Source organism: Tinamus guttatus, unplaced genomic scaffold (genome assembly GCF_059628265.1).
Source record: "Tinamus guttatus ecotype Peru unplaced genomic scaffold, ASM5962826v1 Tinamus_guttatus_pri_ptg000023l, whole genome shotgun sequence".
NCBI classification, from domain to species: Eukaryota; Metazoa; Chordata; class Aves; order Tinamiformes; family Tinamidae; genus Tinamus; species Tinamus guttatus.
This window is the reverse complement of record NW_028288557.1, coordinates 2,882,803-2,907,735: the sequence shown is the minus strand read 5'-3', so window position 1 is coordinate 2,907,735 and position 24,933 is coordinate 2,882,803. Positions and strand designations below refer to the sequence as shown.

The following is a 24,933-nucleotide window of genomic DNA, read 5'->3' as shown; positions in this document are numbered from 1 at the left end:
CCGTAGCCTGGCTCCCTGTATAATGTATAGCCCTTAACCGCCACTCGCGCCCTGTACATTTCCCAGACGAAAACAAAGAAAATAAAATATTATTTTACAAGCGGAGCGGTGCGCACGCAGCCTCGTGGGGGGCGGAAGGGGCGGCGCGGCCGCGGGCGCTGCCGGGGCCGGTGCCGGTGCGTCGCGGTGGGGGCGGCCATGGGCGCCGCGTGGGGCAGCGCGGCGCGGCTGGCCCCGGCGTGGGGGCTCGCGGCGCGGCGGCTGCCGCTGCCCCGGCCGCTGGCGGGAGCGCCCCGGGGCATCGCGCGGCTCGCGGCGGCAGCGGCGGCTCCGTCCCGCCCGTGGGGCGGCCTCGCCGCCGCGCCTCACTTCCTGCGCGCCGCCGCGGCGCCGGGGGGCGGCCCTTGGCGCTGCCGCTGCGAGCCCGCCGCCTGCGCCGCCGAGCTCCGCGCCGCCGCCGCTGCCGCCATGCCCGCCGCCGGCCCCGCCGCCAGCCCCGCCGAGCCGCAGGCGCCCGCCGCCGAGGAGGCGCCGCGCCGCGGGCGCCGCAGGAAGGCCAAGGTGCGCGGCGGGCGGCGGTTTAGCGGGCGGCGGTTTAGCGGGCGCCACGTGCGGCCGGCGCCGCCATTTTGAGCGGCGGTTTAACGGGCGGCGCGGAGCCGAACCGAGCCGAGCCGAGCGTGTCTCTCCGCAGGACGCAGAGGAGGGCCCGCAGGGGAAGGCGCCGCGGCGCGGCAAGCTGAAGCGGCGCGGGGCTGCCGCCCGGGAGCTGCCGGAGCCGCAGCCGGACCCGGAGGAGAGCGGCCCGGGCGAGGAGGAGCTGCAGCCGCCCAAGGCCAAGAAGAGCAAGAAGGGCAAGAAGGCCGAGCCCGAGGGGGAGCGCGGCGCCCAGCCCGGCGAGGACGCGGAGGTAGCGGCACGGCCGGGCGCCCACGCCGGAGCCCAGCCGCCTTTCGGGGTAACCCGTTGTTCTGCTTCATCCTCCCAGGAGCTGACCCAGGAAGCGCAGGAAGGCGCCTTCTCCAACTTCCCTCTTTCCCCGAGCACCATCAACCTTCTCAAGGGTAAGTTCACGTCAGGAAAGAAGTTTGTCGGGAATTGCACTGGGCTGTTAACTAGAGCAGCATTGTTGAAACCAGGGTTTCAACACAGGCCTAAATCGTCTAAATGTTTTATCTGGGGTGAGAACAAACGTGCACACGTGCTGTTTGAGGATCTGCTGGTAACAGGAGAAAACTTCGTTAAACTTCTAGTGCCATCGCTAAACTGCGTTTCACATGTCAGGATTATTTGGCTCCTGTGGACTGGGTGTCTCTGGCTATTCTCCTATTTCTGGTATTTTCTACTTTTGGTATTTTTCACTTTTCCAGATTAGTTTGGTTAGTGAAAGTAACCTCTGAGGAGTTCCCATTGCTTAATGTACAATTCTTGTTCCTCAGACAAAATTCTGTTTTTGCTTTATTGCAATATAAAGCAAATATAAAATACATAAATAATGTAAAGCAATTGAATTGCTTTATATTTTCCTTGCTCAGAAGTTTCACTGGGATAGGTTATTTTGCTTGTGTTGTGCAAAAATCTCTCTTTTGTTTTAAAATGTATTTAAAAACAGGGTGATCTCTGCCTGCCCTTCAAACCAAGCTATAATAATCTTGAGCTGTTTCAGGGGGAAAAAAAAAAGTTCTGTTTATGCCAGACTTTTTTGGGGGAAGGCTGTTATTTCTCTGTGAATACTCGTTTGGGGGGAATACTTCCTGACCTGCACTAGGAGTGAAAACAAACTGATGAATGTTTTCTATATCTCTGTCCCATACCAGATTAGACATGATGTGTGTTGTGTGTTTGCACTAGTTATATATGGGGACTTTAAATCGCTTGCTTAGCTTATGCAGAGGTTTAGCAGCCTTTCACGAAACCTTTCTGGATTACCTTGCAGCTCGAGGTGTAAAATACCTGTTCCCTGTGCAAGTGAAGACTTTCCAGCCCATCTACGACGGCAAAGACCTGATCGCTCAAGCTCGGACAGGAACCGGGAAAACCTTTTCGTTTGCTATTCCGCTGGTTGAAAAGCTTCAGAGCGTCTCACAGGATGGGAAAAGAGGCCGTGCACCAAAAGTAACATCCCTGCTTAGGGGTTAAAAACATAGCCTTTGAGCATGGTGGTTTTAAAGTGCTTTGATAGTTGCTCTGGGACTTTTGCTCCCTTATTGCTGTTTGCAGTGCTGAGTACTTTCTCCAGATCAGGAGATACAGTGTTGCAAAGTTTTTGTAGCATCCCAGGGACAACAAGTTTCACATGTAGGGCTTCTTGTGACCACTTTTAGGCTTCGGCTGGTGAGTTTTTGTTTTTCCCTTCCACCACCATGCCTGAATGACTGAGCTGTGCTGTTGAAGATTCTCTTTTATCTGGCATGAGAGTTAAGAAAATCCACGTGTCCCCCGCATCCTACTTCCCTGCAGCGCTGTTCTGTTTGTTCTTGCTAACTGTGGGGCTGTGATGTGCATGTCCCAGGTGGTGTAGGAAGTGTCACTGCAATGAGGGGGCTGCTTGGATCCCTCTGCAACCTGTGTGTAAAATGGGGCTACAGACTGATAAGAATTGAAAGGGACAGCAGAAACCTAGGGTGGTTCCTGCCAAACAGGGGAACGCGGCTGCAGAAGTTCATTCTCTGCTGCTCACTGTCTCTTGTAACCACAGCTGCATTTCTGTGTCTTTTCCCCTTTTCCAGGTGCTGGTTCTTGTGCCAACCAGGGAGCTGGCCATTCAGGTAGCCAGAGATTTCCAGAATCTCACAAAGCAGCTTTCTGTGGCTTGTTTCTATGGAGGAACACCGTACAAAGCACAGTGTGAGTAAATCCAAACAGGTCGCTACTGGGTTTGAGCTGACAATCTCCAAATGCATTTCAGGAGCAAAAATGGCTTTTATTCCCTCAGAGTTTCACTTCAGTCAGGAGCTGTGGCACCATTTTTAAAGGAATCCCCCAGCCGAGCTTGAATTATTTTAGTTCCAGTAAATCTCTCCTCAAAGGAATGGTTGTAGACCTGCAAAGTGACTTAGTGACTTACAGTCTTGTTCTTTTGTTGGTGGTGGTTTTTATATTGATGTTTTACGAGTGGCTGAATGCTGAGACTGACTATGCAGGGAAAAGAGAACTCTGCTCATGAGTATGTCTTTGTCTGCAGGTAGATGTGGAAAAGAAAGAATTCCACTTTTTCATTTTAAAATTGAAAGTGTTGCTCTGTACTGGGAGCTTTTTACTGATCTTGTTGTTTCTTAGCATATTGACACAATCTTTGTCTTTCTATTTTCCAGTTGATCTCCTCAAAAGTGGCATTGATGTTTTGGTGGGAACTCCAGGGCGGATTAAAGACCACATTCAAAATAGCAAGCTGGATCTTTCTGCTGTAAAGCATGTTGTTTTGGATGAAGTTGATCACATGTTAGACATGGGCTTTGCTGAACAAGTAGAAGAAATCTTAGGATTTGCTTATAAGAAAGGTAAATTCCAGCATCAGTGCTAGTATCCAATCTCAGAAGGGGAGAAATTTAGAGCTGGAGAAGGTTGAGAGGAAGGTGATAGATGGGCAAATGGCTGGAATGGCATCACTGGAAGGAAAAAATAATAAAATAAGTTCTTGTTCTCCCACCTGGAAGAGGTGGCTGGGAATAGGCTTAGGGATGCTGTGAGTCTCTACACTCCTGCTCATACAAACAGAGTGACTGGCAAATACGTATGTGTTTTTTTTTTTTTTTTTTTTTTTCTTTTTAAAACCTGTTTCAAGCTGTTAAGCTGTTTTTAACTAGGGTGATACCTCATCTCCCTGAAACACTAGAATTAACTACGCTGTGCTTGTGCTATAAAAAGTGATAAACTTGCCAGGACTTTTTCTACGCCCATTTTTGTTAGAGAATTTCTGTCCGTAGGTTGAAAATGAAGAAAGGGCAGGGGGTTGAAAGTGGAGTAGCCCGTTGTATTTTCTAATTCTTCCCCGGGAATTGAAAAGTGTACTTTTCAGCCCACCTTCCAGGTCTGTAAAGGACTTCAGGCATGATCCCAAACTTACTTAGCTGAAGATCTAGAAATGCATCTTGCATTTCTCGTCAAGATTTCAGCCTGGTCCAGTTCAAATTACTGTTAATTTTACTTCCGGTGTATAAAAGGTAGTGAAAATGTTTCTGTTGCTTCCAGGCTTTCTTGCTGCAGTGGGTAATGACTGATAGCAATGGCCTTTTCTTTCAGGTTCTGAGGATAACCCTCAGACGCTGCTGTTCTCTGCAACTTGTCCACGTTGGGTATATGATGTAGGGAAAAAATACATGAAAGGTGAATATGAACAAATTGACCTGATTGGAAAGAAGACTCAAAGGACTGCAACAACTGTGGAGGTGAGTGATTCTGCTGTAAAACAGTGCAGGTCCTCAGAGGATACGGTCCGAGTGACCTGGCCTCTGCACCTGAATTTCCAAATGCAACTGTGAAATGTTTTTTCTCTCAATTGTCTGTAAAGAAAAGGTTTCCCCCGGGGCAGTAGTTGCAGTTAAAGCTTTAGATCTATTTTACAATATATCTATGTTCATTTTTCCCCCGAAGACCTGACATTAGTTTGTGTCCCATGCATAGCTTGTGTTTAACATAGAAGCTTCTTTCCTTTCTTTCCCAAACAGCACCTGGCCATACAGTGTCGCTGGTCCCAGAGACCAGCAGTTCTTGGGGACATCATTCAGGTCTACAGCGGCAGCCACGGGCGGACCATAGTCTTTTGTGAGACCAAGAAGGAGGCCAATGAACTGGCTCTGAATGCTTCGCTCAAACAGGTACTGGCCCCGAAGGGAGAGCTGCAGTTGAGCCTGTTTGGATTTGGATATCCTGAAGGCAGTAGGAGGTTGCAGACATATGGATTAAGTCGTTGGTATTTCGTGTTAGTCTACTCTTTGGATTCCTCTCTCTTGGCAGCATTATTTATCCTGCTTACAATCAGTTCCAAATTACGGGAGAAGAGCAGCGGTGGGAAAGCACATCTTGCTCAGTATTTGATACGTGACATACACTTATATAGGTTAGAATTCTATAGGAACTATCTTGATTCACCCTGATGCTTCTGCACTAGACCCAGTAAGGACTTTGTGGTTTTGTGTCGGGATGTGACATGACTCTGTTGTGCCAATAAGTTCCACTTTGCTGTGGAGTTTTTTGCATTCTGAGCTTGTAACTGCCCTTTCTGCTTGTCAAATACTTTAGCTCTACCTCTTGTCCCCCCAAAAAATGCAGTTCAGATCATCTTCTGTTAGCTTTACAGGCAAGGGAGCAAAGTCTCCTGTCAGCTGTCTAGAAGATAGTTCACTACTGCTCTGTATCATTGGTCCAGAAAAGGATCAGCCCCCAAAGTAGGAGGCTTAGCACTCATTTGGTATGATCTGCAGAAGTATTTTTAGTTGCAAAACATTTTGAATTTTACCACCAAATTTTCCCACTTCTGGAATTAAGCTCTCCTGTTAAATGACATTGTTATTGTTTGTTTCGTTGACAGGATGCCCAGTCATTGCATGGTGACATTCCACAAAAACAGAGAGAAATCACCTTAAAAGGTTTCAGAAATGGTGCATTTGAAGTCCTTATTGCAACAAACGTAGCTGCCCGTGGTTTGGATATTCCTGAAGTTGACCTTGTTGTACAGTGTTCACCTCCTAAGGTAAGTCCCTGGGAGACACTGAAATTGCCATTTATTTTCCTGCGGCAGAACAAGGAGCTAATGCTTTGTTTTGTGGGAATTATGTTCTGATATACCAGTGAAGTGGATTTGCTATAAATACGTGTCTAGAATTTTCCAAATAAGCTCTTAAGTATTGAACTGTGATTAAAATAAAAGCGAGTGTTTTCCATTACCCTAGAAAGGTCTTTAGATAGCTTTGACATCCTTTCCACAGTATTTCTGAATCCCTTTGGAGTATTGGTTAGATCGAATTTCATAACAGTTCTAAAATATTCATGTGGCATTTTTCTTTTTTTGAAACTTCAGCGGATCTTTTTACTTCCAAAACTCCACATCAGTAGTGTTTGTGCAACCCCAAGGAGCACATCTCCAGTAGTGTGCTTGTAGTAACAGGTTTGGGTAGAGAAACTTTACGTATCGATTTTTAGACTTCCAAATTAGAATTTAGGTTGTATTTTCTTTCTCTTAAAATGTGCAAAATATCTAGCAGTGTTAACTGACATCAAGTTTATCGTATCAATCTGAATATCTGAAGGACGTTGATTCCTACATCCATCGTTCTGGACGCACGGGGCGTGCTGGCCGGACAGGGATCTGTATTTGCTTCTATCAGAGAAGAGAAGAAGACCTGCTGAAACAGGTGGAGCACAAAGCGGTGAGTTCTGCCTTGCACCTGTGTTTAAATTATTTTGCTCCTGCACTCTTAGAATTTGCACCTGGGGGCTGCTTGTGGCTCTGAGAGTGCCACAGCACTGTGGGGCAGCTGAAAATAATGAGTTTTGGTAAGGATTTAGAAATGCTTTCTGTATCAACCCACTCTGATTTATCGTGAGTTTCCTGTGATGGCACTGATCCGTTAGTGGCAGCATGGATAGAATCACAGGAAAGTAGGGAAGAGACCCTGCCTTTCCTTACAGTCTGTGCTTAAATTGTTACAAAGTAGTTCCAGATTTAAAAGGCAGGAATTAAAATAACCACTTTATTCTTGCTTAAAATTTCATTTAAATGAAGACTGCTAGTGTTCTACCAAACACCAATAGAGACCTTAGAAATGTGGCTCAGAGAGGGCTCAGTTATTGAGTGCTAAAAATACTTTAATCTGTTTTATTTATCTACTTATTCATGTTTTTATTTCAGGGGATTACATTCAAGCGTATAGGTGTTCCTTCTGCCACAGACATAATTAAAGCTTCAAGTAGTGACGCCAAAAAGTGAGTGTCTTAAACATTGTCTAGAGCTCCTACCAGCAACACTGTTAATGCAGTTTTAAGGGATTGGTCCTGCAGGCCAAAGCAGGTCTTTGCCAGCGCTGTCAGAGTCAGTTGCAAAATAAAACTGCAATTTACAGCAGAATAAATTAATTATCACTGTCAGAATAGGAAACTGTCATTGTATGAGGAAATCTCCTCAAATGATGATACAGTGGCAACATTTAAAGAGCAATGTTTTGTATAACGAGGAGTTGTTGTAGCCCCATCCTGGGCTTTTTTTTTTTTGTGTGTGTGTGTGTATGATTTTCTTGTCGAGAGTGTTCTCCTCTTTTACTCTTGTGTAGCTCTGTTTACATTTGGCAGAAATGGTGGCATCGACATCCACCATCACTGGTGAATGTGGCCAGTTCAGTTTGCAGGCTGGCATGATGTTGAGTTCATGCCAAACCATATGCAGAAGTGGTGGGAAGTCTTGCTATACTAAAGATAGCACCTAAGAGCTGCTGGAAAACAGAAGACTTCTAATTTTTTGGCTTGTTCTTATTCCTTCTTCTGGAAATAAGCAATTTAATCTGCTTTTACTGAGAGCAAGGAATGCCTAGCTTCCACCTGTGGTAGTGTTGTAGGACTTGACAATGGCAAGGGATTCTCAGAATTGCTGACTACTTTTTTGTTGATCCTTGTTCATGGCCTTAAAAGTGCTGGTATTTTGGCTCCTCCCGCTGAATGTTTTTATTAAAGCTCTCAGGTGTCTCGTGTGTCCCCAGTTTTGCACACAATTTTGAGGCTTGGCTCAATGGTCAAAAAAGTGGGTGTTCAGCATCCTTCAAAGTGTTGTGTTAGATGAGTGGTAATGAAGCACTCATATTACATCCAAGGGTTTTAGGCATAAATAGTCTCAAAGACTTCCTGAAATCTGTCATGTCTTGTACATGCCTGCACTGCACACTGGCCTTTGGCACGCTGTTCTCTCAAGCCCTTCCTTTGAACTTTTAGGTTTTTGGAGGCGGTTCCTCCTTCTGCAGTAGAGTACTTCAGACCATCAGCTCGAGAGCTGATAGAGGAAAAAGGGGCCGTCGATGCCCTGGCTGCAGCTCTAGCTCATATTTCGGGGGCATCTTCCATTCAGCAGCGCTCTTTACTCAACTCAACTGCGGTAAGTAACGTTCCGTCCGTGTTCACCAAATGAATAAACGAGTGGCTTGAGTTCAGTCTGAGCCTGGCATCTTGTTCTGGGGTTTCTGGATAGCTGCTCTGTCCAGCTTCAGATTTGTGTCTGGTTCCTTCACTTAAATGAGATCCTAGAGGCATTTTGTGGGAAACAGAGAAACTTGAAGTCAATTGGCAGATTTTCTTGAAGCAATTGTTAAAAGAATCATTGCAAAGATTTAAGTTAGAGAAGGTGAGGTTAGGGGGAAGCCTTTGGCTGCTTTGGAGGCTTTTAGTTGCCTCTCCTGGGAAGCTGACGCCCTAGGGTTAAGCAGAGCATTACCTGTGTAAATCATTGCCTGGATCATAACAGTTAATGGCTTGCAGACTGTCCATCCGGCGTAGCCTCGTGTTGTAAAGGTGTTTCTCTTGCTTGTTTCTCCGGAAGGGCTTTGTGACGATGGTGCTGCGGTGCTCCATAGAGATGCGGACCATGAGCTACGCGTGGCGAGCGCTGAAGGAGCAGCTCGGGGAGGAAGTGGATGCGAAAATATCCGCAATGCGTTTCCTCAAGGGGAAGATGGTAAGATGGCACAGCCGTGGGGAAGTTGACAAGGTGACCATGAGGCAGCAGTGTGCCCTCGTGGCCAAGAAGGCCAATGGGATCCTGGGGTGCATTAAGAAGAGCGTCTCCAGCAGGTCAAGGGAGGTGATCCTGCCCCTCTACTCAGCCCTGGGGAGGCTGCACCTGCAGTATTGTGTCCAGTTCTGGGCCCCACAGGACAAGAGGGATGTGGAGCTGCTGGAGAGAGTCCAGTGCAGGGCTATGAGGATGATCAGGGGCCTGGAACATCTGCCCTATGAGGAGAGGCTGAGGGAGCTGGGCCTGTTGAGCCTGGAGAAGAGAAGGCTGAGAGGGGACCTGAGCAGTGTCTAGAAGTACCTCAAGGTGTTAGGTCCGGTATCCGAACTGACAGGGAGAGAGACAACCACCATAGATATATTGTCTTTTATTAATAGAAGAAAGATAATAAGTATTACCAGCTAGCTGGGGTCCGGGCTTTCCCACGCAGGGGTCACACCACGGACCCCGACCACTTCGAGCGTCCCTCTTTTATACCGTTCTTACCCAAGAGTGTTCCCCCTCCCGTTTTCCTGTTTTGCATTCTTGTTAATGTTATCTATTTTGCTGAATTAAAACATCTGGATAAGCAGCCCCCCTATCATCCTGATTGAGGGCAGGGCACCCTAACCCCGCCACCTATCAAGGGTCCAGACCTTGCCATGAGCAGGGCATCCTGACCCTGCCATCTATCAAGGGTTCTGCCCCTGCCATGAGCAAGACATCCGGACTCTGCCAGTTATCATGGGTCCTTGTGCTCTAAGACTCAGCTTATTCTACATTAGCTATTTAACCCCTACCTTCCCTGCTAATGCACCCTACATTCCCCCCTTTTTCTTTTGCTAATATCAGAGAATCCTTTCTCGATCTTTCTGAGTTTGTCGCATGAACATTATGTGCATAGAATTAACTTGATTTGTAGCTTTTTCCATTACCCCCATTACACATTTCCACATTATACAGATACACAGTAACAGTAATAACAGAATTACAAATACGCGTAATCCTTCTTTTATCAGTCCTGATGTCCACCCAGGTAACCCTCCAAACAACGACTCTAGCCATCCGTCCATCAGTCCTTCTTCCCGTGTTATCTTCTGAGTGTGTTCCTTGAGCCAGCGCAATTGTTGTTGAATCGATTGGCTATGGTCCGACAGGTTAAAACAACATAGTCCTTCAAACTCCTCACATCCCTGTCCATGGGCGAGGAGCAAGAAGTCTATAGCCGCTCTGTATACCTTTTTAAAACTGTTGTCATCAAATCCCGGCTTCCCAAACAAGCAGGTTCTGAATGGATTACTAGCGGTGGTGAGGGACAGGCAGAATTCCTGATTCCCTGTGTTATTTGCCCAAGTCACCCACATATTACTTCTCTCTTCTATGTTGTATATCCCATTAGAACACCTCAGAATCATAATTAGCAGGACCATAATTACCCAAATTGTGTTACTGTACATTTTTCCTAATTAATTTCAATTTCAGAGGATTGTTACTATTCCTTCGGACCTCCCACTCCTCTGCTTTCTTCCGCTCTTCTTTGTTTAGCTTCCGGACGTGGGAATGGTGAATCCAATGTCCTATTCCATCGACCTTAACGGCAGTGGGTGTTACTAAAATTACTACATAAGGTCCCTTCCATCTGCTTTCTAATGTTTTTGGGTTATGCCTTTTTACGCACACCCAATCTCGATATCCATTTCTGACCCCTTCTGATTTCTTTTATACCAGTTTTGTAGTAATGGGAATAACTCATCTTGTATTTCTTTTAAGATCTGCATCTCTTTCCTCATTCCTGAGTTTTTAGTTATTCCCTTCCTTATCTCTAACGGATATACTGGGGGTAGGGTCCCAAACATTATTTCAAATGGTGTAAAGTCTAGTACATATGGAGTTATCCGAACCCGGTATAGGGCAAAAGGTAGCATTGTTACCCAGTTCTCTTCAGTCTCTTTTACTAGCTTAGCAAGGGTTTCCTTTAAGGTTCTGTTCATCCTTTCCACCTGACCCGAACTTTGAGGATTATAGGCACAATGCAATTTCCAGTTGATTCCCAGTGCTCGGGCTAATTCCTGTGTAACCCTTGCCACAAAAGCTGGTCCATTATCAGACCCGATGCTCACCGGTATCCCATATCTGGGGATTATTTCTTCCAAAAGTTTTTTCGCTACCACCTGGGCTGTTTCTTGCTTAGTGGGAAAGGCCTCCACCCACCCTGAAAAGGTGTCTACTAATACCAACAGATATCTATATCCGTATTTACCTGGTTTTATTTCTGTAAAGTCTACTTCCCAATGCCTTCCAGGCTCACCACCCCTTTCCCTTATACCTTCATGTACCTTCCTGACCCTCGATGGTTTCATTTCCTGACATGCTTGACACCCCTCTATTATCCCTCTTAATATTTTCCTCTGATCTTGGAATCTCAACCCGAACTTTTCTATTAACAGTCCCATTTTTCTTTCCCCCAAGTGTGTGGTACTGTGTAACTGTTGCACCATCTTCTGTCCCAACCGCTTAGGAATTAACATTCTTCCTTCTGTATCGTAATGTCGTTCTCCTGCACTTTGCTTTTCTGCGACCTTTTGAATCCACTCCCTCTCCTCCGGGGTGTATTCATCCTCTCCAATTTCCTCTTCTTCTCTTAAAGTGTTGTGAGTCAGGGCTAGTACCCTTTGTATTTGTCCTTCTAACGCAGCTCGCCGGGCTGCACTATCTGCAGCTGCATTCCCTCTACTTATCGTATCGGTTTTCTTCTGATGTCCTAAGGTATGCACAATTGCCACTGCTTTTGGTTTCTGCAAAGCTGACAGCAAGTGCAAAACCTCTTCTTTGTTTCGGATTTCTTTTCCAATGGGAATCCTTCATCAATAAGGTTCTGCTGCCCGGTGGGTCTCCCGTCCTCTCCCGGCACCAACTTTCGCGCCTCGGTCAGGATCCTTTCATGCTCTTCGGTCGTAAACAGCACTTTTAAAAGCTGCTGACAGTCATCCCAGGTAGGGTTGTGCGTAAACAAGATGGATTCTAATAAATCAATTAACGCCCCCGGTTTCTCGGAAAAGGAGGGGTTTTGACTTTTCCAATTATACAAATCGCTAGAAGAGAATGGCCAGTATTGATACGTACGCTGTCCCTGTGGCCCAGTTGTTCCAATCGTTCTAACTGGGAAGGCATGGGTGGTACTTGATATTCCTTCTTCATCTTCTCTTTGATGAGATCGTGTCCTATATGCGGGACCCCTATCTTCCCTTCTCTCCCTTCTCCCCCTTCTTTGATCACTACTACTCGCCTCCCTTTGTGCCTCGGGCAGAGGTACGTAAGGGGGGGGTTATGCCTGCTTTCTTCGTCTAATATTTCTGGATATAAGGTCGAATCTGGTAGTACTGCTTTTTTCCCTTCCTTTCTCACTACGTAAATATCAACTTTTCCGTCTTTTCTACCCTCCCCCAAAAGAGGTTTCAGCCATGGGGGTGGATACAGAACCAAATCCTCCCATGTGATTATATATGGAAATTGATCTGGGTGTCCTTCTGACCCAGGTCTCATTATTACCTCTTTTACTCTCCTTATTAATTCTAAATCAAAACTTCCCTCTCTCGGCCAGCCTACATCAAAACTTGGCCACTCACTTTTACAAAATGCCTCCCATCAGTTTTTATACACTTCTACAGACAAATTATGTGCCCGACGTTTAACATATCCAAAATGATTTAACATAAATGACAAAGGGGTGGATTTCCCTTGTCCCATTGTATCAAGCTCGTCGCTTAAAACCAAAGTTAATACAACTGCCAGTAAACCAGTAAGGGCGATTATTAACAGAATTCTCCCTTCCCACACCGGTCTCCTTTCGTCAAGGAGATACGGTGTTCCCAAACAACCTAACCAACCACCCTTCCTTCTCGTGGGAGTCTGAGGGACGTCTCCCTCAGACTCCAGCCGACTATCCTTCGGTGCGTCCACCTGGATTTCTGTCGGCTCACTCTCACCCCCTGAGGCCTCCCTTGACTTATTATCTTTCTCTATCTCTTTCTCCTCCCCTGCATTCGGATCCCGGATGAGCCCCCAAATGTTAGGTCCGGTATCCGAACTGACAGGGAGAGAGACAACCACCATAGATATATTGTCTTTTATTAATAGAAGAAAGATAATAAGTATTACCAGCTAGCTGGGGTCCGGGCTTTCCCACGCAGGGGTCACACCATGGACCCCGACCACTTCGAGCGTCCCTCTTTTATACCGTTCTTACCCAAGAGTGTTCCCCCTCCCGTTTTCCTGTTTTGCATTCTTGTTAATGTTATCTATTTTGCTGAATTAAAACATCTGGATAAGCAGCCCCCCTATCATCCTGATTGAGGGCAGGGCACCCTAACCCCGCCACCTATCAAGGGTCCAGACCTTGCCATGAGCAGGGCATCCAGACCCTGCCATCTATCAAGGGTTCTGCCCCTGCCATGAGCAAGACATCCGGACTCTGCCAGTTATCATGGGTCCTTGTGCTCTAAGACTCAGCTTATTCTACATTAGCTATTTAACCCCTACCTTCCCTGCTAATGCACCCTACAGGACTAGATGATTCTAGAGGTCCCTTCCAACCTTAAGCATTCTGTGATTCTACGAAGCGCAAGGGAGCTCTGTGCATGCGCTCTGTGGACACGTTATGCAGCGACTGAGATGGTTCTGAAGTACCAGTGTGGAAACGTTGTTTCACTCCATCCATCCTCCCATCTCATTCCTCCTTCACATAAAATGCCAGTGTATCACATGACACCCTCTAACTGCTATTTTTACACTGTACAAAAATAGTGTGTATGCTAGCTAGGTGTTAAGGCATCTGCTTGAAGGAAGGCATTGCTCCTAATGATGCACACCAGAATTATATGTAAAGTGCTTGTCAGAACCTTTATTTTTTCACTGTGAACTAACAGTAACAGTGTACTGTTGCACTGAAAGGATGCACGAAGCCTGTCTCGCCTTTGAACAGGCAATGCTGCTGTCAGAGCATCTGGGCCTGCATTTTGTTAGGATCTTCAGCGTTTTAACTGCTCTTTCTGCAGCTAATGGGAAGCTCCCTCTGCCCGCAAAGAGCGCGTGTTCCGCTGCTTCTGGTTGCTATTCATAGTACTTATGTGTAGCACTCAGGTGCTACCTGTCTGGAGTTCTGGTTTTGTGTTTCTGTTATTAGATGGTTTTTTTTTGGAAAAGAAATTTATGTCGTTTTTCTTACGTACAGGGCGTGTGCTTCGATATCCCTGTTGATGAACTAAGTAACATACAGGTACGTGGAGTGTTTTTTGTTTGTTTTTTATGGTCAGAATTTGTTCTGGGAACCTTTAAGGGTGATGTGTTAGAGATGCACAGGAATTACGCTATCACAGGCTGGTTTGAGGAGAGGTGTGTGATTTTACAAGAATGCACAGGAGTACCAGGAGCCTTTACAAAATACCTCTCCTGCCTGGCTTTGTCTTTAGTTCTCCTCCTACTACCTGTTTTTTTTTGTTGTTTTTTTTTTTATATACTTAAAATTTCCGCATTCCTCCCTGGGTTTGGAACTTGCCTAGTGCATTTGAGAACAGCAGTGGTTACCCAGCTCTCTGGTCTGTGCTCCCTCTCTTCCCTTGGATTATCCAGCCCTCATTAGGGGCTGCTAAGTGAGGGTTTGCTGATGCCTCCAGGTGGGCTCTGATGACCTGTCTTGGCAAGGGGGGATTTGCATGAAGGCGCCTCTGCCCCTCAGCCCTGTGGGGTGACTTGGGCAGCCCCCATGCGCTGTCACTGCTGCCTCCTGAGCCTGTTGTGTCGCCCGGCTTTCAGGAGCAGTGGCAGGACTCCAGACGCTGGCAAATGTCTGTGGCCAAGGAACTGCCCGAGCTGGAGGAGCTCCCGCACGAGGCAGGAAACGGCTTCTCCAGGTTTGCCAACGGCCGGCACGGCGATCGCGGCGGCTTCCGCAGGAACAACAGATTTAAGAGCGGCAACCAGGGACAGAACTTTAACAGATCTTTTCACTGACGGCCGCGGGACTGAGCTGTTTTTTTATGGAGAAGTTTAAAAAAAAAAAAAAAAAAAAAAAAAAAAAAAAAGGCTGGATTTTCTCCTGTTTTTTTATTCCTTCCCGGCGGGAGGCGGCGCCTCACGGCGCGGCGGGGAGGCGCCGCGCCCTGATTGGTCGGCGCGCGTCACGCGGCGGCGGGCGGAGGAGGAGGAGCAGGGAAGATGGCGGCGGGCGGAGGGGGAGCAGGGAAGATGGCGGCGGCGGGTGACGGGTGGGCGGCGGCGCGGGAGAAGTTCCGCAGCGCGCGCGCGCTCTCCGCCGTGGAGTCGCGCAAGGACCCCGCCACGGAGCCGTTCCGCTCCAAGTACGCGGCGCGGGCGCTGCTCGAGGAGGTGAAGCAGCTGCTGAGCGGCGCCGAGGAGGGCGGCGAGGCGGTGCGGCGCGCCGTGCTGGAGTACGAGCTGGGCGTGAACCACGCGGACACGGAGGAGCTGTCGGCGGGCGAGGAGCACCTGCTGCGCTGCACGCGCCTGCTGGAGCCGCAGCGCCTCTCCCGCCGCTGCGTCGCGCTCTACATCCAGGCGCAGGTGCGGGCGGAGGGGCGGCGCGGCGCGCGGGAGCGCGGCGGGGAGACGCTCCCCCCTTCCTCCTCTCTCCTCAGAACAACCTGGGCATCCTGTGGTCCGAGCGGGACGAGATCAAGACGGCTCAGACGTACCTGGAGTCGGCGGAAGCCTTGTACCACCAGTACATGAAGGAGGTACCGTGGTGGCCCGCGCGGCACGCTCGGCTTGTGGCCTGCAGCGGTGTCCGGCTGGGTTCTCCTCAACGGAGAAGGCTGTGGCTCACCCGAACGCTGCTTTTTACATGTCTCGTATTCAAGCCTCCTTCCCTAGGGGGCCTTTCGCGTGACAAGGTGTTAGCCATCTTCAAAACACATGTGGATTCCCGAGCGTTGTACTGGTTGCTCTGTTACTTTTGGAAACGAATCACTGCGAATCACTAATCCAAAACGAAAGCCAGGTAGAATTCGGCTTCAAATTAAGACTTCTTGGCCTTATCTTGGAAATGCAGGCAAGCATTAAGCCATTGCTTTCTGTAGGAAATAGAAATAAAACTGCTTGGTGTTTGCCGTGGGATTGCTCTGACTTGCAGGCTGTTGCTCTGGCTTGCAATACTGACATGCAGCATTTCATCAGAAGCAAAATAGTGTAGGTCCGTTTCAGAAAGGTGGTTTTCCAAATAGCCAACCCCCTTGAGCGTATTGAACACCCCTCTGAGCTGTTGGTTGTGCTGCATGTTAAAGACTCTCTTTTTCTGCTCCCTTTGCAAAGCTGTTCCTTTGCAAGGGACTGACTTGCCTCAGGGCCAGTTCCTGAACAAACTAAAAACATGTGTGTCCTCAGAGAACAGCGCTGTCATCTGGGCCTTCAGAACAGCCATGCAGGTTGCACAGAACCTGGTTTTGTGAATCTGCAGCCCAAAATTTACACGCCCTTAGTTCAGAGTGCGGGTTGTTCGTTAGCAAGTTTAGAGTGGGTCAGTTTTTATCATCTGCTTCCCCTTGCCGACTCTTTGTAGCCATGGTAGCCTAACATTATCAGAGAGGTAGTAGACTAGAACACACGCTTGTGCTGCAAAGCTTGTCTCTGTATTTTCCACTTCTCCATCAGGTCATCTAACTAGAATACTACATTTCTCTACAGGCTTCAGTTAATTGTGAATGTCCAGGTTTGACACTTGCACCCATCTGAGTGTGTTTATACTCTTGGATTCCTCAACACCCAAGATTCTGGCTCTTGCTCCAGCTTGTGAAATTGAACTCTGATGTTACCTTATTATTTCAGCGGATTCAATAACACTGTCAGATATTTGCATCTTAACTTTGAATTTAACTGAAACACAGTTATTTTTTGGTAAAGTTACCTGCATTTGTTGTCAGGTAATAGGTAGTGACTATTTCTCCCGGGGCTTTGCTGCCTGGAGCCTTGGGAGCTTTTCTTCTTTTGCCCTTTTTTTTTTTTTCTTTACTTCTTTGTGCTTTTTATATTAGGAAGAGGATAATGCAGTAAAAGCCACATACTTAAAGCAGCAAGCAAACAGCATATTCAGCTGGGTTGAATTCATGTTAAATTTTTATGCAGGAACATGATGCAAAACTGTTGCGTTATTGTTGTTCCTAAAACAGGGTCTGTCACTTGGTGCGCAGTAGGTCAGTCGCACACCCAGGGCACAGGTGTCTGCTTATTCCCTTCTGTGCAGAGTTGGGTGCTCCTTTGGCTAATCTGGACCTTCCAGCACAAGCGTGTTAACTGTTATTGAGTTAGACTGTGTGCCTCACCCAATTCTGACCAGTATCCTAAAGCAGGTACGTTACTCTGATTATATTTTAAACTGGAGCAGCCCACTCGGAAGGTTGAGGTGTGCTCGGAGGCAAGGTGAGCTGGTGTGAGCCTCCAGGAGCACGAAAACAACTTCACCGATGGTTCTTCGTGGTTTTGCTGATGGCCCCTTCTTTTTGTTGTTCCTGTTTGTAACAGGTAACTCCTATTTCAAGGCTCCTTGGGGCATCTTACTGGTCTATTTTATATTCCTGCAGTTTTAGGATCTTTTAGGGTCATGAGACATCGTTATTGTCCAAGCTAAACACACCTGCTTATAGTCCTGTAGAATTTTGAGTATCTCTTGTCCAAGCACCATCCACTATTTTAAAAGTATGCAAAGCAGGAGTCTTCTACAAGCTGAAAAACCTTATAATTCCACGTGTAACGGAGCCATTTTTCCTTTAAATCTTCGTTTTTTGTCGATTTCCTTCAGAGGTGTGACTTTCAGATGGCTATAGATGTATTAGGGGAAGTTTGGAAGAATTTCAGATTGAAGAGTGATAAATGGTTTGCAGCCAGAAGAGGGGGCACGATGTCACAAGATGGAAGCAGTGTAGCTAACTGAATATTCCTGTGCTCTCTTACAGGATGGAAACCCTCCCATGGATCCCAGCGAACACTTCATGGAAGAACATGAAAAACTCACAGACCAAGAAAGATCAAAAAGGTGGGCTCATATCCATCCCACACACACCTAAGCATGCAGCTGAGAGAATATTTAAGAGAAGAAATTGAGAGAGATCGTTGTTGTTGCAGATTTGAAAAAGCCTATACCCACACTTTATATTACCTGGCACAAGTCTACCAGCACCTGGAGATGATTGAGAAGGCTGCCCAGTATTGTCATACCACTCTGAAGCGACAGCTTGAGTTTAGTGGCTACTACCCGGTAGAATGGGCACTCAATGCTGCTACCTTGTCACAGTATTATCTCTCCAAGGTAACGTGCATAATGTTTTTCTGCTGTAGTTTTGTCGTGGACGTAGCTATCAAGTGAAACGGTGGTTTAAGCAGCTCTTTGAGACAGGGCTCCGTATTGAATTAAAAATGTTTTTCTGTAAAACCACAAATTGTCTTCTGATGTGAAGCAGCTGTTTATTTTCTGAGACGGATGGAGTGGTTGTGCTTTCCTGTGTTGGTTTGATGACAACGGGGAAAATGAACAGGGCAGTAGACACCAGATGAGCTCTAGAGTTAACGAACCTTTCGGGGGTGATGTGACGTGATGCTTGTAAGTGAAGCTTGAAATGATTGTCCCTGCATAATTTTAAGCTCTTTGTTATAACTGCAGTTATGTTGCTCTCCTACAGTAAAAGTTAATAATGATGATTTAGGGATGGCATTTTGCACACCAGGTGTTGCCTGTAAGTTGTCGTCCTTTCATATTTTAGCGTGTGCTCAAGACTTGTTCGAGCCTACCTGAACATTGAAACTAGCTGTAAGATGGTAGCTGCCTCCATTCATCCGTATTGACTCTGAATAATCCAGGGAAGGGATCTTAGGAAAGGCATCGGTTTTATTTAGGGATTTTTAACTCCAGTTTTATCCAGATGGTATTTTCTGATACCTAAGGGCCTTCTGCAATCCCTATGTTTGCTAATGCCCGTTTCAATGAGAATTTGTAACTTCTGTATCTTTTTGGTGGGATCAAATCGTTAAATAACTGGCTGCCAGATATGAGTAAAGGAATCTAAATCTGCCTCCTAACAGTGGCTTGTATGTCCATCGCGTTCTGACTAACACCCATGATAAAATCTTCACCCTGCAGGGTCAGGAAGTGGCAGTAGCGTAGATGAGAAGCATGTGGAAATGCTTACAGTGCATAAATCTCATGTTAAAAGCAAGGGTTGCTGCTGTGGCTGAGGTACACAGACAAGGTTGCTTAGAAAATACCATGCTCAGTAGTCAGTGAGAGAAATTACCTCTTTTTTTGTTTTTTTCCCATGACCAGGAAAGGCTCCCAAGCCTCCTAATGCCGTCGTCGTCTCCCTCGTGTTCACGTAGCCGTCGGCGCTGCGAGCCGCAGCGCTCGCGCTGCTCGGTACCCGTGATAACCAGTGCTCTTTCTGTTCCTCTCAGCAATGCTTCATGGAGGCCCGACACTGCTTAGCAGCAGCCAACGTCATCTTTAGCCAAGCTGGACAGGTTCCTTCTGCTGAAGACAGTAAGCTTTCAAGAAAGTTTTCTATCGCATATTGTGAATGAAACGTCTCTATTAATAGTGAAGTCTAATTATGTCTTGAGCTTATTCCAATTTTCATTTTCTAAAAATCTTTTTATTAACAATAAGAACAGTGTCTTTTAAGAGCTGCTGTTACTGCAGCTTGAGATCGGCTATGTGTAAACTCCTTGAGGAGATACTCAAGTGCTCTTTGCTAATCCTTCAGAGATCATCAGAAAAGTTTTTGTCTTTGGTTAAACATGTCATGTATTAGAAACTGCAATGTGCAGCAGTATGCTTTTCAATAATGGGAATGTGTCTGTTTGCCCACTTGTCCTTGTATATGTGCTTAAAACACAGTTTCACCTTTGTTTCTAAATCACTGGAGGGCAATGATTCAGTGAAATGAGACAGAACTTTCTGGGAATAGTTTTGAAAGGGGAAGGGAAACTGCAGCTCTTAAAAACAGAGACTTAGAGGGTATCTGTAGTGTCTTTGTTTGCTGGATACTGCAGCCTCATTAATGGTTATTTTTGAGCTTTTAGGCACTGTCCTTGTTATTTTGGGTATTGATGTGAAGGAGCAACTTGGCTGTTCAGCATCAAGATCGATAAAAGAAACCTCTAAAGACACACTATGGTTTGAAGGGTCTGTGGATATGCAATGAGTGTTTTTACTCAAAATAATCTCTTGTATGTTTAAGCTCTGCTTATCTACAGCAAAGCTTTCCATATTCCAACTTTTGGACGACTGAAAGCTTCCAGTGAAATGGGCCTTTAACTCATGAAGAGAGAGCAAGTATTCAGCGTAGCCCCAGTGACAGTTCATAACCAACTTAAAAATTGACCAATATATTCACTGTTTAGGGGTATGAGCTGTTTAGAATACAAGTTCTTTAATCCACTGATGCTGCTACTTCAGGTTAAAATACAACCTGAGCAGTCACAACTGAGTTTTATTTAGTTGGAGGTACCTTCATTTTGGTCTATCTCTTAGCTCAGAACTAAAGAACTCTGCTGCCCTTTCCTATTTAAGAACAGAAATCTTACTTTAAATTGTACTTTATAGATTGTGTTTTGGGGTGGGGATGAGGCAAATAACTTTTTATCCGTAATTCCCCCCTTGCTAAAAGGCAGTAGGGATGCATGTGCTCGTTCCCATGGAGCACGTTTCCCTGCTTCCCTTCCCTTCCGTAAGGGCGGCTCGGCTGGTGACATGGGGATCCCTGAGCAGGAAGTTTGAAGTGTCACAGACTAACACAGTCGGTATTAGCCACTTCCGGGCGCGCCAGCGGGATTCATCCTGGCATGTGAATCTCGGTGTGAAATGGAGATACTTAGAAAATGCCCCTTTCCAGGTTAGCAACAACTATTCGTAATGACTTGATCGGCAGTAACGAACAAAATTGAAACTGAAGCTAGTGAACTTGAGCTTGAAGTTTGTTTTTATATTTAGCAACCAGGCAGTTCGTTTCTGGAACTGGTTTTCTTTTTCGTTTCTGGAAATTCTGGAAATTCTGCTAGTTATGGCCCTGGTATATAGCAGGGGGACAACACGGAGGAAAATGCAGAAGTTACAGGCTAATAGGTATTACGTTGTGGCGAGGGGGACAAACCACAGGCACTTTCCCCTGCTTTTATTCCCTTTTCTGGTAGCAAGTGTTGGGGCCTGTTGTGAGACAAATACTCTGATCATCCTGAGGAGTTTCCACGCTGTAACAGAAATGACTCAGCAAGCAGCTGAATCTCAGAAAATAGATCACCCTTTCTCTTATTGCAGAGGGAAATTCAAATCTTTTCCAGTAGAACATCTTCAAGATCAAAGGCTTTTTTAAGCACACGTAATGGTCTGGGTGTTTTGGTTTCTTGAGTGCTAATGACAAATCCATGCTAATCTATATGGGTTTTTACCAGACAGCTCACAGAATTATTATATGAACTAACAAGGAGAACATGCTTCTGTCTAACAATGGATACAAATGAATCCTGTTAAATACAAGTAACAACGTATTTTTTGCATGTAGCACTTGAGGTTATTATTAAAATGCTCAAGCTTCTTAATTTTTTTTTTGTGTTGATGTCCCTTTATTAGATGAAGCAGAGCAAGACCAACAAGACCTTCGGCAGAGGAAGGCTGAAATTGCGAGATGCTGGATCAAGTATTGCCTGAATCTTTTGCAGAGTGCTCGGAAATTACTTGAGGTAACAGAAAATATGTTCTGGAATTGCTCTTGTTTGAAAACAAATTTAATCAATGTTGGTATTTGTGGTGGTGATCACTTCATAATAGGTAGCAAATGATAAACCATTGCCCAGTCAATAAGGCAACAGATACTGGAAGCCTGGTGGGTGTTTTTGACTTCATTGCGGCACTTAAAAATAAGCCTGGGTAGGAGATCAGTTCTGTAGCATTTTGAGAGCGCTGCTGGTATAGAAACTTGAGGGATCGTCCTCTTCTCTGCTGTATTTCCTTGTGGTTTGATTTCACAGATCACCCTTTACTGTAGGGGTTGTAGGAATAGCCTCTCAGTGTTGTGTGCTGGTAGTTTCATTCGTGTCAAGTTCTTCACGCTCTGCGTGTGCTGAAGTGCTTTGCAGAAGCAGGGTCTTTGGGCTCTGTTGTTTGCTTATTGTTTTGGCTATGTTGTCTCACAGGGCAGACAGACTTAAATTGTCTGTGTCTGTTCTTAAATGTTAAGTTTTTACAGAGTTGAGAACATGATTTATGTGGCCTTCAGTGGCTATAAGGTTTAATATGCCAACGTGCCATATTTTCTGTCTTGTTGCTGATTAGTTGGTGTTTGAAAGGTAGCCCGTAATTCAAAAAGCTTCAGCGTAGTGTTTCTCTGTAATCCATGTATATTTTTAATTAATATGTTTTCTCTTTTCAGGATAACATAGGAGAGCTGGATCTTGACAGACAATTAGAACTTAAAGCCCAAAGGAAAAAAGAGGAGGATGAAAAAGAGAATGGCAGGAAAAAAGCTGTCCTTTTTGTGACGAGTGATATATGTGACTCTGTCTTAGCCATGGAGGAGAAAGTGAGCTGTGTGTATCCTTTAGATTTTCAGGAAGCCCGAGAAATCTTCCTGGTGGGTCAGAACTATGTCCAGGAAGCAAAAGAGTTCTTCCAGGTTGACGGTTACGTCACTGACCACATAGAGATTGTTCAGGATCACAGTGCTCTCTTTAAGGTACTTGCTTTCTTTGAAGAGGACTATGAGCGGCGCTGCAAGATGCATAAGCGTCGCGTAGACATGCTGGAGCCTCTGTGTGCAGACCTGAACCCCCAGTACTACCTGTTGATCAGCAGGCAGCTGCAGTTTGAGCTAGCAGACACCTATTACGAGATGATGGATTTGAAGGTAGCCATTGGTAACAGGTTAGAAGAGCTAGACTCCCACACGATTAAAAAAATCAATTTGCTAGCTCAGTTAGCAATAAAATATTATGAACTCTTCTTAGATTCTTTGAGAAACCCAGATAAGGTGTTTCCTGAAGAGCTCGAGGAAGATGTTCTTCGCCCTGCCATGGTGGCCAAATTTCATATTGCCCGGCTGTACGGTAAACTTATTACTTCGGATGGCAAAAAGCAACTGGAAAATATGCAGACCTCACTGGAGTATTACACATTTCTGGTAGACTATTGTGAGAAGTATCCAGATGCTGTCCGAGCTGTGGAAACTGAACTAGAACTCAGTAAGGAAATGGTTGGTCTTCTTCCAACAAGAATGGAGAGGCTAAGAGCAAAACTCAGCCCATTCATATAAACCCTTGCCTTGGAAGGAAATGTGCAATATTAAAATGGTATCTGTCGCAGGCAGTGCTGTAGGACAGCTTCCATGCTGCCTAACAGAACTGTGTAGAGTTCAGCACTCCAGCTAGAGCCCACAATAAAGTAGCCTCGTGAAAACCCGAGAGCCGTCCAGTTTAGTAGCACACCCACACTAATGGTATGAAATCTAAATGTGAATGTCCAGCTCGTTCTTTGTACTGCTTGTCCTGTGTGTAAATATAAAAGTTTCCTGCTGTACCTTTCTCCCTTTGGCATGTGGTTTGCTTTCTAAGTGTATTACTCTATGAAAACTGTTTATTTCAATGAAATCTGTTGATCTAGAGATTTTTTTCTAAGAAACTTGATGCATGTTCTTCCAACTGGGAAACATTTTATCTTTTCTAACCTTTGCTCACATAAACTTCATCCATATGAAGGGAACTTTATGTTATTTCCAGTATTTAATGTTGCTCAGTGTTTTTTTTTCTCTCAATTAAAATCCAACTGATGCAGACTAAATAAATGGACTAGCTTGACTAAGCTTCACAGTGCTTAGAATTCCATTTTCTTGCGTCTTCTAAAATAGGGTACGCGCCTACAACCCTTGCCAGAATAAAACAGCTGGGAGACAGTGTTTCTACATGACTGTCTTCAAGATCTGTGAAGACATTCGAGTGGCTGAATCCTGCTCAACTTCATGGGAAGATTTTTAATGGAAGTAGATTTCTACAGGGCTTTAAAGAAGGATAGTGAAGCAGTTGGATTCTTCAGGAACAGTCATGAAAACCAGGGGGAAATAATGTTTGGAGCGACGAGCGTGCACAAGCAAGAAAGCAAGTATGATTAATACAGGCAGTAAAAACCTCAGGTTTGCAGAATTCCTTGTGGAACCAGCAGACTTCCACCGACAGCCGCACGGGCCAAGAAACACGTTCTGGAAATGTCAGGTAGCAAAACCCAGACTGGAGCGTCCGGGTCGGGGAGCGAGCGCGTGCGTGAGCGCGTCGCCTCCGCTGCAGCCAGCCCGCGGTGAGAGGCTGCTCGTCTCCGCGGTATCAGCCCCTTCGCTTGGCTTTTCCTGCGTCCTGAAGATAGGGCTGGCAGCTGTTTCTCAGCGAGATAAGTCTCCGTGCACTGCGATTTGTGATCTCGTTTAAAGCAACTGTGTGCTGTTCATTTGAAAATTAAGGTTATTTTTAATAACTTTTATTTCTATATTTGAATGGAAGAAGGCGATGCTCTTTTTTCTTTCCTCACATACTCTATTCCACCCTCGAGAGCCTTTGAGCAAACTGTTTTAAGGCAATGATTGGCTCGTCAGACTTAGCATCCTTCCCTCAATTACAAGTAATGTGAGACGTGTGTGAATAGATGGTGTGCTAACCCACAATCATACAGACAAATTTCTGTTCTGTATTTTATCTTTCTACAAAGAGCTCCTGTCATATCCTTCAAACACTTAAGAAAAAAGAATTAAAAGTTATTTGCAGGGCAGGCAAAGCTGAGCCAAGTACAGGGCTACATCTCCCCCTTAGCAAGCAGTTGGCCCCTTATTACCTCTCCTTCTTACTAGCCCTTTTTGCTTGTATTCACCCAAATCCCAGTAAAAGCCCAGAAGAAAGGAAGAACTAGGTCTAGACTAGAGACTCAAATAGGGGCAATGTAATGTAAGTACAATAAAAAAATACTTTTTTTACTCTTGGTCAGTATCTTGAATCCTTCGTATCAACTGCCGAGCTGCTGAGCAGACAATACGTATCCCACTCTTGGTCGTTTTTTAAACTTATATTTATTTCTTTGGCCCTGTGTGTTTGCAGGTTGGTCCCTTAAATTCAAGGGAGATTGCAGAAACCAGCAATGCCAGTTCCTCACCTCTCCTGACAAATGCTCAGCAGCATACTCAGATGAACAACGTGCATTTCCTACC

At 45.8% G+C, this 24,933-nt stretch overlaps 2 protein-coding genes across 2 annotated transcripts; both read left to right on the top strand.

The window, feature by feature from the left end:
• The first annotated feature begins 198 nt into the window (after positions 1-198).
• LOC148596251 (nucleolar RNA helicase 2-like) lies at positions 199-14,761 on the top strand. The gene is made up of 14 exons (XM_088524812.1): positions 199-561; positions 704-1,064; positions 1,937-2,115; positions 2,730-2,847; positions 3,315-3,500; positions 4,243-4,388; positions 4,668-4,817; positions 5,531-5,692; positions 6,249-6,368; positions 6,851-6,924; positions 7,921-8,080; positions 8,522-8,656; positions 13,926-13,970; positions 14,507-14,761. Exons 1-14 carry the CDS (start codon positions 199-201, stop codon positions 14,702-14,704), a joined length of 2,397 nt encoding a protein of 798 aa, XP_088380938.1. The 3' UTR covers positions 14,705-14,761.
• Positions 14,762-14,938: 177 nt separating this feature from the next.
• Positions 14,939-23,290, top strand: KIFBP (kinesin family binding protein). Its single transcript, XM_088525531.1, has 7 exons — positions 14,939-15,274; positions 15,349-15,447; positions 17,659-17,738; positions 17,828-18,011; positions 19,151-19,235; positions 21,324-21,433; positions 22,123-23,290. The coding sequence occupies exons 1-7, from the start codon at positions 14,939-14,941 to the stop codon at positions 22,999-23,001; spliced, it is 1,773 nt and encodes a 590-aa protein (XP_088381657.1). The 3' UTR covers positions 23,002-23,290.
• The last annotated feature ends 1,643 nt before the right edge of the window (positions 23,291-24,933 follow it).

Coding starts and splice junctions, on each gene's coding strand:
- KIFBP (XM_088525531.1), top strand. CDS start 14,939: ATGGCGGCGGCGGGTGACGGGTGGGCGGCGGCGCGGGAGAAGTTCCGC. Junction 17,739..17,827: donor GACCAAGAAAGATCAAAAAG/GTGGGCTCATAT, acceptor TTGTTGTTGCAG/ATTTGAAAAAGCCTATACCC. Junction 18,012..19,150: donor CACAGTATTATCTCTCCAAG/GTAACGTGCATA, acceptor TGTTCCTCTCAG/CAATGCTTCATGGAGGCCCG.
- LOC148596251 (XM_088524812.1), top strand. CDS start 199: ATGGGCGCCGCGTGGGGCAGCGCGGCGCGGCTGGCCCCGGCGTGGGGG. Junction 562..703: donor GGCGCCGCAGGAAGGCCAAG/GTGCGCGGCGGG, acceptor CAGGACGCAGAG/GAGGGCCCGCAGGGGAAGGC. Junction 4,818..5,530: donor TGAATGCTTCGCTCAAACAG/GTACTGGCCCCG, acceptor TTTCGTTGACAG/GATGCCCAGTCATTGCATGG.